The sequence below is a fragment of the Rhipicephalus microplus genome, chromosome 7 (assembly GCF_043290135.1).
Source record: "Rhipicephalus microplus isolate Deutch F79 chromosome 7, USDA_Rmic, whole genome shotgun sequence".
Classification (NCBI taxonomy): Eukaryota; Metazoa; Arthropoda; class Arachnida; order Ixodida; family Ixodidae; genus Rhipicephalus; species Rhipicephalus microplus.
The window spans coordinates 11,837,605-11,852,841 of NC_134706.1; the positions used below are offsets into that span (position 1 = coordinate 11,837,605).

Genomic DNA, 15,237 nt, shown 5'->3' on the forward strand with positions numbered 1-15,237 from the left:
CGCGAGGCGCAACCTACAGGACCGGCGTCCGTTGGTGCGCCTATAGACGGTTTCAAGATTGCAATTTTTTTTTCTTTATTTAACGGTTTCAAGATTGCAAGCATTGTGCCCCAAAAGAACTTCCGGTTACCTCATTTACCAGCTCGTAACGTCGAAACTCAAAGAATATTTTCACGTTTTTTCAAGGCTAAGGAAAGTCTCTTATTAGTTTTCCAGATAAAAAGAACGTGCGTAATATCCAAGGCAATTTCGTGTAGTTTTTATGTAGCTCAAAAGAACATTTATTGATATATATATTTTGCCAAATGAGGAAAGACGAGTGTAGAAAATGAGCGGGCTATTTTCTAACGCTCTTCTTTTCTACCGATGCTATTCATGCACATCGGTGGACGAAACCGGATGTAATCAAAAGTCTGTGTTTGTAAACAGTGAAAGGGTCTATAGTAGGCACCGTTTCAGTATAGTGCCTAGAATATAGTCTCAGGGCATGGAGCGCTTGCGACTTCCGGTCGAGAGAGAGAGAGAGAGAGAGAAAGAGGTTCAGTCAATTACTTCAGGCATGGCCCGTCACCCCTAGCGGTCGGCCCGAATCCCTTGGGACAAGGCAGCAGGAAGGGCTTGACAGAATACGTCCTATGTCGCGCTGGACGTTGGGGTCTAGGCTGCGGAACAAGGCCTTCCAGAATTCTACAGTGAGGGAACCATCGTTTTGACTACGACATTTCCATACCACGTCGAATCTGCCACTTTTCTCAGAGTAGAAAAGTGGCTCCGTGGAGCGGATCTCGTGACGGAGCTGCTCCGGATCTGCCAGTAGAACATACGCGGAGCACCCCGAATCTGCCAATGGAACAAACAGCATCCGTATGGAGCAGGAAAATTGCTACCGGAAACGCTCCGAATCTACCAGTGGATGACATTATAAGAGCCTTTGGCGGTTTTTGCCTCTCCCCCTTACACTCTCTCACCAATCACGTTAAGGCGTCGGGGACCGAGATTCTGCCGACGTGCGATGAAACTACGGTGAATTCATGGTGTGCTACGATTGCAAGGACGCGTTAACATCGGGAATGGTGCCAGTGACGAAGGGAACTTTTAAGTCGACCCATACGCTGCTTGTAATGCTACTCATGGCTCCGTTTAGTTGGAGGTGGCGTAATTTCTTGCTTCAAACCGGTTACTATTCAAGGTGTTCAGCAGTCCCATTTCACGACTCTGACAAGTTTAGGCTCACCAATTGAAATTATCTCGCGAGGTTCACATCGAGGCAGTCTTGTATGCGAAACAATTTATTGTTTATTTATTTAATTTGCATGCATGGATACACAAGAACACAGATGAAAGAGGCAGAGAGCAAGCTGTATGGCAACTGTCACATGGTGGGGTACAATGCCCATTCACTTCTTCCGGATGAGGGAAGAAACAGAGGAAAGGAAGATAGAAGGAGAGAAAGAGGTAGAGAGGGAGTTAAAGAAAAAATGACGAAGACTTATACAAGTATAAGTAAAAAACGAAATAAAATCTCAACAATCACACAAGAAAAGAACACAAGTGCGCTTGAAGCCCTTAACATGAAGCGAGGCAAATCAATGCACTATCAGTCGTTCACATCGTGGCTGAATGATCGTAGCTCCTCCATTCCCTCTAGTAAATATTGTAGGAGTCTCTATGGCTGGATGTACAGAAGACGGTGCACAGAAGGCCAGGAATAGGATAAACATCAAGCGGGATGGATTGCGTTGGAGACAAAGGGAATTAAATCCGCCAGTTCAGAAGGTACGTGATCGTTATGATAGTTACCTGCCGATGCATGGTCATTACGTAGATGACTCTACCATAAGCATTCCTGCTTGTATGCGGCAGTCAATACAACCAATTGTGCTATATTTCAAAGCGTTGGAGATTATTGACGAATCCACCCACGAGCGCTAAGCTCAACGCAAAGAAGTCACCGGCTTGGTTTCTTCGAAAGCCTCTTCGCTTTTATTACCTGAGGCTTAGTCGTAAGCTTCAGACATACCTCCTAGATCCGCGCATTTGTACGTCCTATACGCTGCATAGCGGGATCGTGAGCGACTTTTGTTTTCGATGAATAAATTAAGGTGGCCCCCGTTGAGGGGAAGCTGCATTGAACGTAAACACTACCTGTATCCCACAGATTCTGAAACCCGATTCTCAGTGTGGCGTGAGTTATGTTTGCCACTAGCAAGACTTAACGCTGTTCTCGCATCTCGTTATCGGCGTGGTGAAAGCCAAGTCGTACTAGCGTGCGCAGCCTATGCGTTGGCGTGCGCTTTCTTTGTCGTGGTTTCGTATTTTTCGTGCGTATTTGTATTAACATATCGAACTACCTACGTCTAACTGCCCCGACTGGCCTCGGTATTAGGTCGCTGTCGTCATATTTCACCGGAGGGTATTCTTCTGCACGGCGCATGCACGAGCCTTCTGGTGTTGAAGCTCGCGTGGTGCACTGTTCTGTTCCCCAAGGACGTCTCTTGCCAGGCGCGGCATACATTAATAACCCATATGTGAATCTGCGCACTTGTATAGGCAAGAAGACCGCGCCGTGATCGCGCGTGGCGCCATCTTTCTTGCTTTTTTTTCTGCCTATTTAGCGTCTCTTAGGCTAACGCGATGCATTCTTGTGGCCGTAAGTTCGGGAGAAGCGTATTATGCACAATAGGGGCATCATCGAACAGTTAACTGTCCAATTCGATCCAAGAGATGTCCGCGTTATTTTTCCTCGCGGAGATATCTGCAGTCCGAGTACTTCTCCTTGGTTAAAGATGGATTGTTTTTCCTTTCAGCGCTTCAGCGATGTCATTCGTAATCATCGCGTTCAAAAGAACAAATATGAAATCCAGTGAGCACGTATCCAGTGATCAGGTTATCTCTATAGGCCGTAAATCTTTTTTTGAAAAAAAAAGATAAGAAAAACAACAAGCTCTTCAACTTTGCTACAGGGCCCCACCGCAGTGGTCTATAGTGGCTAAGGTACTCGGCTGCTGACCCGCAGGTCGCGGGATTAAATCCCGGCTGCAGCGGCTGCTTTTCCGAAGGAGGCGGAAATGCTGTAGGCCCGTGCGCTCAGATTTGAGTGCACGTTAAAGAACCCCAGGTGGTCGAAATTTGCGGAGCCCTCTGCCACGGCGTCTCTCATAATCATATGGTGGTTTTGGGACGTTAAACCCCACACATCAATCAATCAATCAATCAATCAATCAATCAATCAACTTTGCTACAGGAACGGCATTGCGTATACGCAAGAAGGCCGCGTATGTCTGAACGTATTCTAGCGAAAAGTGGTGTTGTTACGCATTCTCGAAGGCGTTAAGGCGCTATGCATGCACTATAAATCTTTCCGGCAGTCAGTGTTACGTCATGTTCGTCAAATCGCACCGGTGTGCCACCAGAGGGCCCCGGTGCGCCGTTTCATCCAATCATCGTGGTGCGATTCGACGAAGCATGACCGCACTATAGAGGTCCGCACCAGCATTTCTCAAAACCATGCAGTTTCATGTTATAAAAACTATGGATTATTCTGGTGCTATTGTATATGCGGAGCGCCTTGAGTGGAGCTTCAATCACCACGGGAACGATTGGAGATACCAGCTTCAAATTTATTTACGATGGATTGGGTTCTTGGGATTTCAGGTTCTTGTTTACCCAACGTAAAACAGAGTGATATGAAATTATCTCCGATTAAAAGTAGCTTTATTCTAAAATGTGTAAAATTTTTTGCACAATGTTTCCGAGATCATGAGGTGAAATCGAAACCGATACAAGTTTACTTACCGGGGCTTTGCATTTCTGTCCAATTTAATTCCAAATTCGGTAGTATCAAGTGAATCACTTTCTTACGACAGCAATAGCGAACATCACTCTTGTTGTTGTTGTTGTTGTTGTTGTTGTGTTTTGTTGTTGTTGTTGTGTTTTGTTGTTGTTGTTGTGTTTTGTTGTTGTTGTTGTTGTTGTTGTTGTTGTTGCTGCTGTTGTTGTTGTTGTTGTTGTTGTTGTTGTTGTTGTTGTTGTTGTTGTTGTTGTTGTTGTTGTTGTTGTTGTTGTTGTTGTTGTTGTTGTTGTTGTTGAAAGAAAAGATGATTACTGAAGATTACCGGAGCGGCTTTATCATCAAATGGTGGTATAGTCGAGAAACACCATCAGATATCCAACAAGCTCTCACTTACGAATGCACGGGACACGTTCAAGCACTTACAGGTTTCACTTGAGTGTTATACCAATTCCTATACAACGGAGAGATCAGTCGTGCCTTTTGGTAGCGTAAGCTACACTAGCCGAGGTTAAGCCGTTTCGCGGGGCTCACCGAGAGGCGGGTCTGCGCATGCCCGAGAAGCAGTGACGTCACAATGCGCACAGCTGGAGGCCTGGAAGCTCCTGCAGTGATTACGCGCATCTATTATTTTCACTTTCGTTTCATTCGGTTTTCGCCCACAGAGCCTGTCCGAAATGCTTAGCGCAAGCTGCGCCTCATTGTTCGAGAAGGTTCGCATTTGTATAGTCACGCTGTTAGGATTGCGCGCTAGACGCGAACACTCTCGAGATTGTTTCAGAGCTTGAGCGACGACCAGTGATGGGGCAGGAATATTCGATGGCTCATGTATATCTGCCGACACGCTTGCCAGTTGATCGACGGCCGATGCTGTGTTAGCCGCCGTCAGGGAGAATTTGTATCGCTTTAATGTGACCTTCTGTTTATAAACAGTTTCATTTTGGAGAAGTCGTCTCGGCCTTCATTGACTACAGCAGTTTCAACGAATAACGGACCTCTGCTTGGATGTTACAGCGATGCAGAGCCACGATATTTGTTGAAACTGTTTTGGCGAAAAAGGCACTCATCCTAACGCCGGAATTTGTGTGGTGAAATGAGCTCTTTAACGCTGTCGCGCTAAAATTTCAAAAAAAAAAACAATTGAATTGCACTATATTTTATTTATTACTCGATTATAATAGAGCATGTTAGAAAGAGCAAATATTTTTTATATTATGGGCAGAGATGAGGAAAACCCGTGAAAAGCGGAACGAATACACCTTGTTCTTTTAATAATTTAACCACCATGGATCTACATTATGCTATTAGGCCAAACTTTGTCTTAGCGCATCGTTAAAACCCACTCATCGTCAATCAAGAAGATGCATGCTGCAGAAAATTATACAGTATACTGTCTACCTCGCATAGATCACCGAATGAAGGCGTTTTGTTTCACACTTCAGCGTCACCAAACCGGAAGTGTCAGCATCATTGTGAGAATGTTAGCTTGATGCTGGTGACACATCGGAGCATTATGGAGGAAGATTATCTGGATTCACTTCGCTTTAAATAGTCATTGAAACGAGCGACTTGCCCCTTGTTTCCTGCAACTATTTCCGTGTTTCCTGTTACGGTATTAGGTTTCCTTGTTTCAGCTGTAGCACAGTGAAACTATGCTAAAGCTGCATCGCGTAAGTTAATTAGTTTTCTTCTCCGTAGTTAAACAACTGACGATCGGGAACACGACCGCATTTTGCTTCAGAAGTGCAGTTTATTTCGTGCTCGTTTCTGCACGAATAACCAGGCATGCACGAGCTGCCTTTTTCATAATTTGTTCTTGCAGATACAGTATCAAGCACCGCTCCGCCGCGGTGGTCTAGTAACTAAGACACTCGGCTGCTGACCCGCGGGTCGCGGGATCGAATCCCGACTGCGGCTGCTGCATTTTAGATGAAGGCGAAAATTCTGTAGGCACGTGTGCTCAGATTCGGATGCACGTTAAGGAACCCCAGGTGGTCGAAATTTGCGGAGCTCTCCACTACGGCGTCGCTCATAATCATGTGGTGCTTTTGGGACGTTAAACCCCACATATCAATCAATCAATCAATCCAATCATGATTCATCAATATAAACTAATTTCTTGCTTCACTTTAGCATTCCTATGAAGTTTCGAGGTATTTGTTCCGAAAGTTCGGAATTCTCGGACTGTTTACAAAACGGTTGCACTGACATTCGAAAGCTATTCGAATCCCTTTCATTTCTGTTCTAAATGTCTCTATTCGCTAACCCCTGTATTTCTTATAACGCGCGTGTGGCGCCACCGTCAGTGTAAGGAAGAACGACAGCATGCTCAAGTACGTACGGCCGTCGATCGGCGTCGCGACAAACGCTCTGGCGCGGCTAAGGCATTGGCGCGAAATGTGAACGCCTGAACACAGCACGCACTGTCTCTGCAAAGATGCCTAACGAAATAACTACGGGAGGTGGTGTTGTAACAAAGGTTCATGGGGGAAAAAAGTCCGCAGTTGCCACGTACACTGGCAATAGATGATATGTCAAGCATGCTGATGTAACGTGACTATGCTGTAATATTCCATTGAGTGAGATGTTACAAAGTGGCGCTAAAGATATGCATACAAATCCACGCACATACACACGTTAAAGGGCAGAATATATTTTCTATAATGAGTTGTTTACAGTTCCGTAACAATATCAACGGCAACTTGACTATTAGCGAGACCAGATGGGCTAAGCTGATATGGTGTTTGCGCTGGGGCTCACGGAAATGGCAGACCTGAACACTTACTACACAAATCAACCTCAGCGGATCGCGCCTAACTACAATTTAGCGTTATCACGACGTACCTGCCGGCTGTCTTATAGGAGTACACAAGTAACGTCTATGAAGTTGGAGCGCCAGCACTGCAACCACAGTTGACGTTTCACGAAAATTGAAAGTAGTTTCGTGACCTTGCGTGGCTCTTTGGTAGAATACTTAATTGCCACGCCGGATGCTGGGGTTCGACTCCTGCTGCGACCCTGACATTTATTCGGTCGATGTCAGCCTTTTCTCAACGCTCACACGCTAAAATTACCCATGCCTATTACCGCCGTTCATCGGCAGATGTAAACTGTCGATAACCTGTGGCACATACCCACCTGCAGGTATGTGCCACACGTCTGGTGAAAAGAGTCTGACTACGTACGTGACGGGATTGTGACATTATTCATGTCGTGATCAGCGAGTCGTATTCGTCAAGCCATCTGCCCTCCATACTAATTTTGGTTTACCCCTGGGTAAGGGGGTAATCACGATAGCTCCCATAGATAGATAGATAGATAGATAGATAGATAGATAGATAGATAGATAGATAGATAGATAGATAGATAGATAGATAGATAGATAGATAGATAGATAGATAGATAGATAGATAGATAGATAGATAGATAGATAGATAGATAGATAGATAGATAGATAGATAGATAGATAGATAGATAGATAGATAGATAGATAGATAGATAGATAGATAGATAGATAGATAGGAAGGAAGGAAGGAAGGACGGACGGACGGACGGACGGACGGGCGGACGGACGGACGGACGGACTCGACACGAAGTGCCATGGTATATGTTGACTGAATATTTCGTATTTACAACTTGTTTCGTTCATTTCCAACGGCTGGTGAGAAGTTCACCATGACTTAGCGAATCCAAGCATTCGGACATGTGCAAACCCTCGCTGGCTCATAACATTTCCCTTGATGTATAGTAACACTTACCTGTTGTGAGACCAGATTGACTTCCTTAATTATTTAGCATGCGGCTGTATAATGTCCTGTGCTTGGTTCCGACACTTGGCATTCTCGAACCCATCATGGTAACGTGCTTCCGCGCCATATATCAGCCTTCTGTCGACCTCGGACGGTGGCAGCCTACTGTAACTTTTCTTATCAGTTACTGTCATTTACTCGTGCCAGTCGTTATCTAACCTTAACCAGATTAATTTATCTAAAACGTTCGCTGCTTGTCGACGACGCCGGCCAAGTCATTTGTGGTGGTCCGTCAGGTTTCCTGTTTTTTTTTCTTTTGTTTCTAAGTCGGGTGTTCTCGTTCTCGCTGAACATAACTGGCACGCCTTGCCGGCGACTTCAAGGTCCCATATGCGCACTGGTGTAATGACAGTTCCGTGCAGCACAAGAGAAGTTTAGAGCAGCATGTAACCCAGGTACCGCCTTGTTTTGCGCATCCTGATATTGCTTATACCACTGTTTTGACAAGATGTCAGCGCAAGTGAAGTGGGAACGCAAGGAAACATTATTTTTAAACGCAGAAAGAAATGAGAGAGTGCAAAAGAAGAAGCGATGACTCGATGCCACTGACAACTGAAGCATGGTTACAACGTAAATCTCAACATACACTCGTCGAACCGTAAATGACTTTTTGAAAAGGGAAAAGGGAGAAATAAGCGCAGTTCTGTCACTGCCTTTCTCTCAATGGAGGTTACCTCCACAGTTCTGCGCACGGAATCGGGGTAAGGAGGGATTAAAAAGGATGGGGAGGAATTAAAGGTATAGAGATAGAGAGAGCAGCAGGAGGAGAGAGAGGCGCAGGGGCAGCCACATGCGGAAGTAAGGAGAAGATAGGAAAGATGGACACGGTCGGAGAAGTCCGAGGACGGGGCACCACTAAGCGAGAGCTCTTGTCGGCGCCAGGAGATGGCGGAGGGCGAGCCAGTCGGCCAGAGCTGCGCTGTCGTCGGTGATAGCGGGGGCACAACGGGTCGGCGCGAAATCCAGAGAGCGAGTTCCACCAACGTTAGCAGTGGTGGTATGCAGTGTTGACTGCCTGTGATCATATAGATATAACATAAAGAAAGCAGGGCGTGCCCATGCGGCTGAGTAATCATTCATGGCAGACTTTGCCTCCAACTTTTACATAGTTAGGGACCGCTACAACCCCCCCCCCCCCCCACCCAAACCTCTCGTTCTGCGCACGTCTGTTACAATCACGTAACGGAGTAGTTGCCGGCGGCCCACACGCGTACCAATCTCTCCTGAAGACCATTTATTTTTTGTTAGGACTGACGTTAGTAAATGACATCGTGGAAGGTTTTCTTGAATGGAGACATTGAACCCGCTGGAGCGGGTTTTTTTTTTTTTGCATTTGCGACAGGGATGTCCCATCTCCCTTCACAATGCTCTCGCGTGCGTCTATCACGGCCACCACGGGCGTCAGGCAGCAGGTCTGTAAAGGCAAAACTATTTCTGTCCTTTATCATCGCGTTTTTCCTGCAGTCATTGCTCTGTTCGACCTTCCGGGAGTGTCACTAGAAAGGAGCACATATGGCGGAGAAAAAGATAACCTAAAGCAAAGCATCGCAGTAACTCGACGCCTCCGGCTGATTGGACCATAAAGGTCGGCGCTGGGCAGGGCGTGGCTCGGCGACAAACGGAGACGGCATTGAGTAGGCTTCCACGGGGAAAAAAAAAGCCTCAAGGGGTGTTTGTATCGCGGAATGACCGTACGCCTACGTCGCACCGTAGCGAACCTGCGGCCTTACTCGCGGCAAAACTGCCTTGCATTACTTCGCACCAGTTAAATTGCGGATGAGGTCAACTGGTTTCATACTGCCCGCACGTCCATGAAATCAAACAATAATCAAACTTGGAAAACGCAGGGCACGGGAGGCCGCGGGGCTGTTCTTCTTTTTGTTAACCTATTATAACTATCGCGCATGTTTTACTGTTCGGGGCGCATGGTATATTTCTCAACTATTCATTTCTTTTTTTTCTTATTTCTAGTGTTCTTCTCTAAATTATATATGTTTAGAAAAGGTGATTAAGAATTTATAGAGAGAGATAAAGATGCAAGAAAAGGCAGGGAGGTTAACCAGACGCACGTCCGGTTTGCTACCCTGCACTGGGGAAGGGGTGAAGGGAGTAAAGAGGTTGGAGAGAAAGAAGAAAGGTATACACAATCACGAGCACACTCGGGGGAGCACATGCAGTCTACGGGCAGTCGCTCAAGTTTGTCTTCAAGTAATGTAGGAGCACTTTAGTCGCTTCCTGCGCTATTGAGGCAGACGCCCAAGTTCCCAGAATATTCTGCAGAGAGAATGGTCTTGAGTCCAGTTGGTTCAAAACCATCCGGATCTGGCATAGCTGCGCGTTGTAGCAAGCGCTGGACGTGTTCAATGGTTTCTTCAGCTCCACAGGAGTTGCATGTAGAGGTGTATTCCATACCGATGTGAAAGGAGTTCGCCTTTGTGAATCCAACACCCAACCCACCCAACCAAAGGCAACATAACAGAGGACTTGATACTCTGTTAGAGTAAATTTGGAGTACTTGGTACTGTTACTATAAGAGAGCATGAAAACATTCTCTGGGCTCCAAACCTAATGAGGCCGTGTTGACAAATATTCCGCCGTCAACGAGTTCACGACGACGCATGTTGTCAGGACGAGGACACAAGGCACTGCTAATGGACCGATGATCCTTCACGAACTGTAACTGAAGCTTATCCCAATTGTATAGTAGCCAGCCTAGCCACAGCCCTCCCTTGATTTCTTTCGACATATCTTACCTCTTAAGTAGCACTCCTCATTGTGCCCTCAAGTAAAGGTGACGTCGGAAAGGTGTTACATGGTAATAATTGTTAACATTCTCTCTCTGGAAGATCACAAAGACTTCTTAAGCGTACCGATGACGTTTATAATAATCTTGCACTGGAAAAGGCGGCTCGTTCTTCAAAGCACAAGGGAACAACCAGAAGATTCCATATCCGAGTAAAATTATGATTTGTGCACCTACATTAATCTTGGAGGCTCATTCGCGTGAATACACTGAGTCTGCCCAGTAGATTGACATAAAGTACCGGTTAGCATGTGTACAGCGAACTACCTAGGGAACATGCCAGTTGGAATATATCTTTTTGTTCCTAAAGATTGTCTCTGTCACAATATGCGTACAGTCATTCACATCTAAACTGTCCTGGTTTTATCGCATGACACACTCTTGAAGAATATCAGTTGTTTTTTTTCCACGGCGCTGATAGAGTCCAAACTCTAATTGCATAATAGCATATATGTTTTTCATATGGCCTAAGTTTTTTTGTCATTCTAGGTAGCAAGGTACCATAGTCAGCGATGATTGGTACTGTAGCGATTATGCAAATAGCATAACTCTTCAAGAACGTATACCTTGGAGGTTGTTCATCGTCCTCAGGGTAACATGGTAAAGCGTCTACGAAGCTTCCGAAATATCTTTACTCGCCTAGAAGTATGACTGAATCGCGTAATTGGAATGTAGTTACACCTTTCACTTTGTAATTACTAAGTTCAATTGTAATTAAGGATTCGCGATGGAGTGGTGGTCCGTAGACTGGGAAGTGTCAGTCCCATTCAGTTTGATGCTGCTGTGAACGAGCAGTAACTTGAGGTCGCTATCGTTCTCGGGATCGAGGCAGGACTGACGTCCCGCCGAAAGCTCACTTTTCTCAAAAGGCCTCCATGGTGTAATTCTGTGGCCGTCATAATATGCAGAGTTTCACGTGCCGAAACCACGATGTGACTATGAGGCGCGCGGTATATACGAAGGGCTCCAGAAATTTCGACAATGTGGTGTTCTTTAATGTGCACAGGCATGGCTCAGGGCACATTTCCTCCATCTAAATGCGGCAGCCTAAGTCGGGGTCGCACTCACGGCTTTGGGAAGCAATCCTGTGGCCCAACTCGGGAGTCTGTTCCCCTTTTCCTGACCTTACTTTGGAATTTTCGTCAATGTTAAATTTGGACTATATATTGGGAATTCTGTTCTCACTTTTTCATGAGTATGGCCTACAGCCACGTCCATGGCGTGGGCAGGGGGTTGCAGTGCCCTCAAGCCACACTTCCCAGCAATCTCATTCCACCCAACCTACACTAGCATTCCCCTCCTCTGTCCCCCATTGTGATGCAACATGGCTTTCCACCTCCCCCCCCCCTTATGACAAAATCAATCCGATGCCTGTGGCAATGTCCAACACGTCGACATACTCTAGTATCACTGGGGTAGGCCGGGAGGGTGGCACTCTGGGCTCGTGCACCCCGCCGCGAATTTGTTTTCGCCATGCACACAGTGAAGAAGGACCATTTGCCTGCTCGGCCCCCACTTTTGATTAAGGAGGTGCCCCCCACCCCCTTCCACACCGATAAACAATTTCTGCGTAAAACGCTGCCTGGTCAATAAAGTCGTCACCGACCAACGAACCCTGCGTGGTGTGCGAAGCAAGGCAGACACAAATTGGTGTGCAGAATCCGACGAAACTCTGGTTGTATTTGCGTGAAAAAATAAAGAAGAATACAAGAGAAAATTTTACAACCAGAGCGTAGACGTGCACGTTGGCATGAGAACATTTTTTACATTTGAAAGGCGCGCGTTGTGAGTCATGGCCGCTCTCCCGGACGGTTTGCGACACCTCAAGACTTGGGAGAATTTCTGTCTTGCTGGTGGATGCCGGTTCTGATGGAACTGCCGAAATCTTCAAGACTTTCGGCAGCCCGGCGACTGAATTCCACGGCATTAGGTCTGAAAGAACAATATAAGAGATAATCTGTTAGTCTTGTCAAATGGTCTTGCGACATAAAGTACCTACTACAGACTTGTTCGAGTGCTTCAAGTGGTGCAGGTTAATTGGCCCACATCTCTTGATTTCCTTATGCTAGTTGGCCTGAGTCATGTGGGGACAATAGTTATTCCTTAATATGCATGCTTCGAAAAACATATTGTCTTAAATGATGTTGGAACAACCAGATTGGTCGTTGCGATTTGCAGCGTCTTATGTCTTAAGTGTGCCAGTGAAGTCATGTGTCATTCAGTAGGTCTCTCGCATCTCAAATGTTCACAAAGCACTCTGACTGTTCTCTAGTGCGCAACCTAAAGAGAGAGTGCTGTAGGCAGCTTAAAGACTATATTAGTTCCTGAAAAGTCATGAGATTGTCGTTTGCCTGGAAATAGCAGCGTTGTTGCTGTGCCTGAGGCTGTATCAAATATTCGTTTGCTTCTGGGCGTGCACAATACATCTTTCAAACGGTCGTTGACAGTAATATGTTCACATGAGAAATAATTGCGGTAGTTAAGGGCAAGTTCAAGTGTGTAGCCGCCACGGAATCGGTGCGAGCTTTCCACATTGCGATAACCAGATGCCAGCTTATTAGCTAAATAGAAAATGCAAGGCGTTCAAAATAGAGACAAGGTGAAGTGGGTGGTGTCAGCTTGTTCGATTGAAACCAAGAGAAGTTCTTTTTCCCATACTGTCATAATTCCTATTATGGTGCTAGGCTGCTTTTAGGACACCTTTAGTTGATTAGTCTGTGCGTGAGCCACCGTGTATTGATCAATTCAAAGATCAGTGAGATATGGTGCGTAAATTGGGTGCACACGGACATCGACAATAAGCTCAAGCAATTAGAACTCAACGTCTCGCATTCAATCAGTTACACACGCAAGTGGTGCACAATGTCCGGTCGGCGATGGAGCCAGGCACAATGGTTGACCTACCATTCCAGTAGTTTATTTCTTGCGAAGGTAGTAGGCGTGTCCGCCGAGGCCGTAGTTGAAACCACCAAGGCTGTAGCCGTAGCCGAGACCATAGCCGAGTCCGTGGTATCCGAGACCCAAGCTCAGGCCATGTCCATAGCCGAGGCCATAGCCCCCGACAGCCACTGCGGGAGCGGCAGCGACGGTGGCAACGGCTGGGGCAGCAACGACCGCTGGGGCGTGGTGGACGGCCACGGCAGGAGCGGCCACAGCCACGGGTGCGGCGTGAACGACGGGGCGGGCCACGGCGACCGGAGCAGCGTGAACAACGGTGCGGGCCACGGCGACCGGAGCAGCGTGAACAACGGGGCGGGCAACGGCCACTACGGGGCGGGCAACGGCGACGGGAGCGGCGACGGCGTGGACTACGGGCCGAGCGACCGCTACTGGAGCGGCAACCACGGCGGGCGCATGGTGGACGACGGCAGCAGGGGCGTGGTGGACAACGGCGGCCGGGGCGGCGGCGACGGCTCCTCCAAAGACGTGGCCAAGGCCAGTGTAGCCATAGCCAAGACCGTAGCCGAGACCGTGACCGTAGCCATAGCCGAGTCCGTAGCCGAGGCCATAGTGTCCAACGCCGTAGCCGACACCGTAGCCGAGGCCATGGCCGTAGCCGAGGCCGTAGCCACCGACGTATCCGCCGAAGCAGGAGGCCACGAGGCCGAGGAAGACTGCGAGCTTCTGCATAGACGTTGCAGAGGAAAGCGAATACGCGTAAGAAGGTAGAATTTTCCCAGGCTCTAAAATGCTTCTGACTTTGCTTTTTTCATAGGGCTTTCAAAAAGATTTGTACCACGAATCCTAGTGCTCAATCACAGTTCCCGGCTTCACGCCTGCAGACAAACTCCACCCTCCCCTTGGATACTTGTCTTTGCCATATTGTCGTTTAACTACGCCTTTTAACAGTCTATCATGTCAACTGATTACGCGATGACCATTCACTCTTTCTTAGGTAAGGCTAGTACTATGGTTTGCAACAGTCGTAAGTGTTCTTCCGCGATTCCCAAGACTCGGATGACCACGCACAGTCATGCAGCTGCGGTTATGTTAATGTGCCTCATCACTGATCTTGGCCACCGGATCAGATTGGGAAGCCCTTCGTCTTCCAGTAAAATATTCCTCTGTCGCTCTAAGTCCTCCCTGTTTTTTTTTTTTGCCTGTTGCATATTCGGTCCTAATACTAATAGATGTTCGGAAATAATCTCCAGGTCCAGGAGTATGTCTCGCTCGACATCCCCTCCCGGTCGCGCATAGGTATCGCCGACTCATCACCCTCAGTACAGCATCACGAGCCGCGTGGTTATAATCCAACCGGAGACAGGTGACGGCCCGACGGACGATGACTTCTCGTGGAAGGAGTTGGCGATGGGACCACAACTTACCAGCATGATTGTTCTGGCTACGCTTGAGTCGAGAGACCAAATGTGCCTGTCTTCCACGGTAGCTTGGGCGGTCGCTTATATACACCCAGGTGCCCCGGGGGCTGCTTTCGCGGCCCGCGTTGATCGGAGGGCCTCACCCTTCGATCCTCCTCTTCCTCACTCATTGGCAGTAAAGAGGGCGAGAAGGTATGACGCTTTGCGTGCGAAGGGGTGACCGTATACCCACGCGTGCTCGCAAGCACCTTGAGTTTTGGCCCGGACAAAAGGCGTTACCCCCCGGGTATAACGTTTGACATTGTGCAAGGAGAGTAACTTTTTTTTTTCTGGCGTGTCCTATCTGAGAGTATGCGCGCGCAACAGATACTGCTGTGGCGGTTCGGAACGTAGACGTCACTCTTCCCCACCGTGCGGGCCGTCGAAAGCGCGTCGAGTGGGATAGCTCTGATACACTTTTCGCCTTCTGCGTCGGCGGCGCTCTTGAAAGTGGGTTATCGAAGCGTCGGATCGGAC

General features: G+C 47.5%; 1 protein-coding gene across 1 annotated transcript; it reads right to left on the reverse strand.

Annotated features, from left to right (window-relative positions):
• Window positions 1–12,049: 12,049 nt before the first annotated feature.
• Window positions 12,050–14,882, reverse strand: LOC119179710 (uncharacterized). Its single transcript, XM_037430827.2, has 3 exons — window positions 14,728–14,882; window positions 13,307–14,026; window positions 12,050–12,334 (listed from the first exon to the last, which is right to left on the reverse strand). The coding sequence occupies exons 1-2, from the start codon at window positions 14,731–14,733 to the stop codon at window positions 13,319–13,321; spliced, it is 714 nt and encodes a 237-aa protein (XP_037286724.1). The 5' UTR covers window positions 14,734–14,882; the 3' UTR covers window positions 12,050–12,334; window positions 13,307–13,318.
• Window positions 14,883–15,237: the final 355 nt, after the last annotated feature.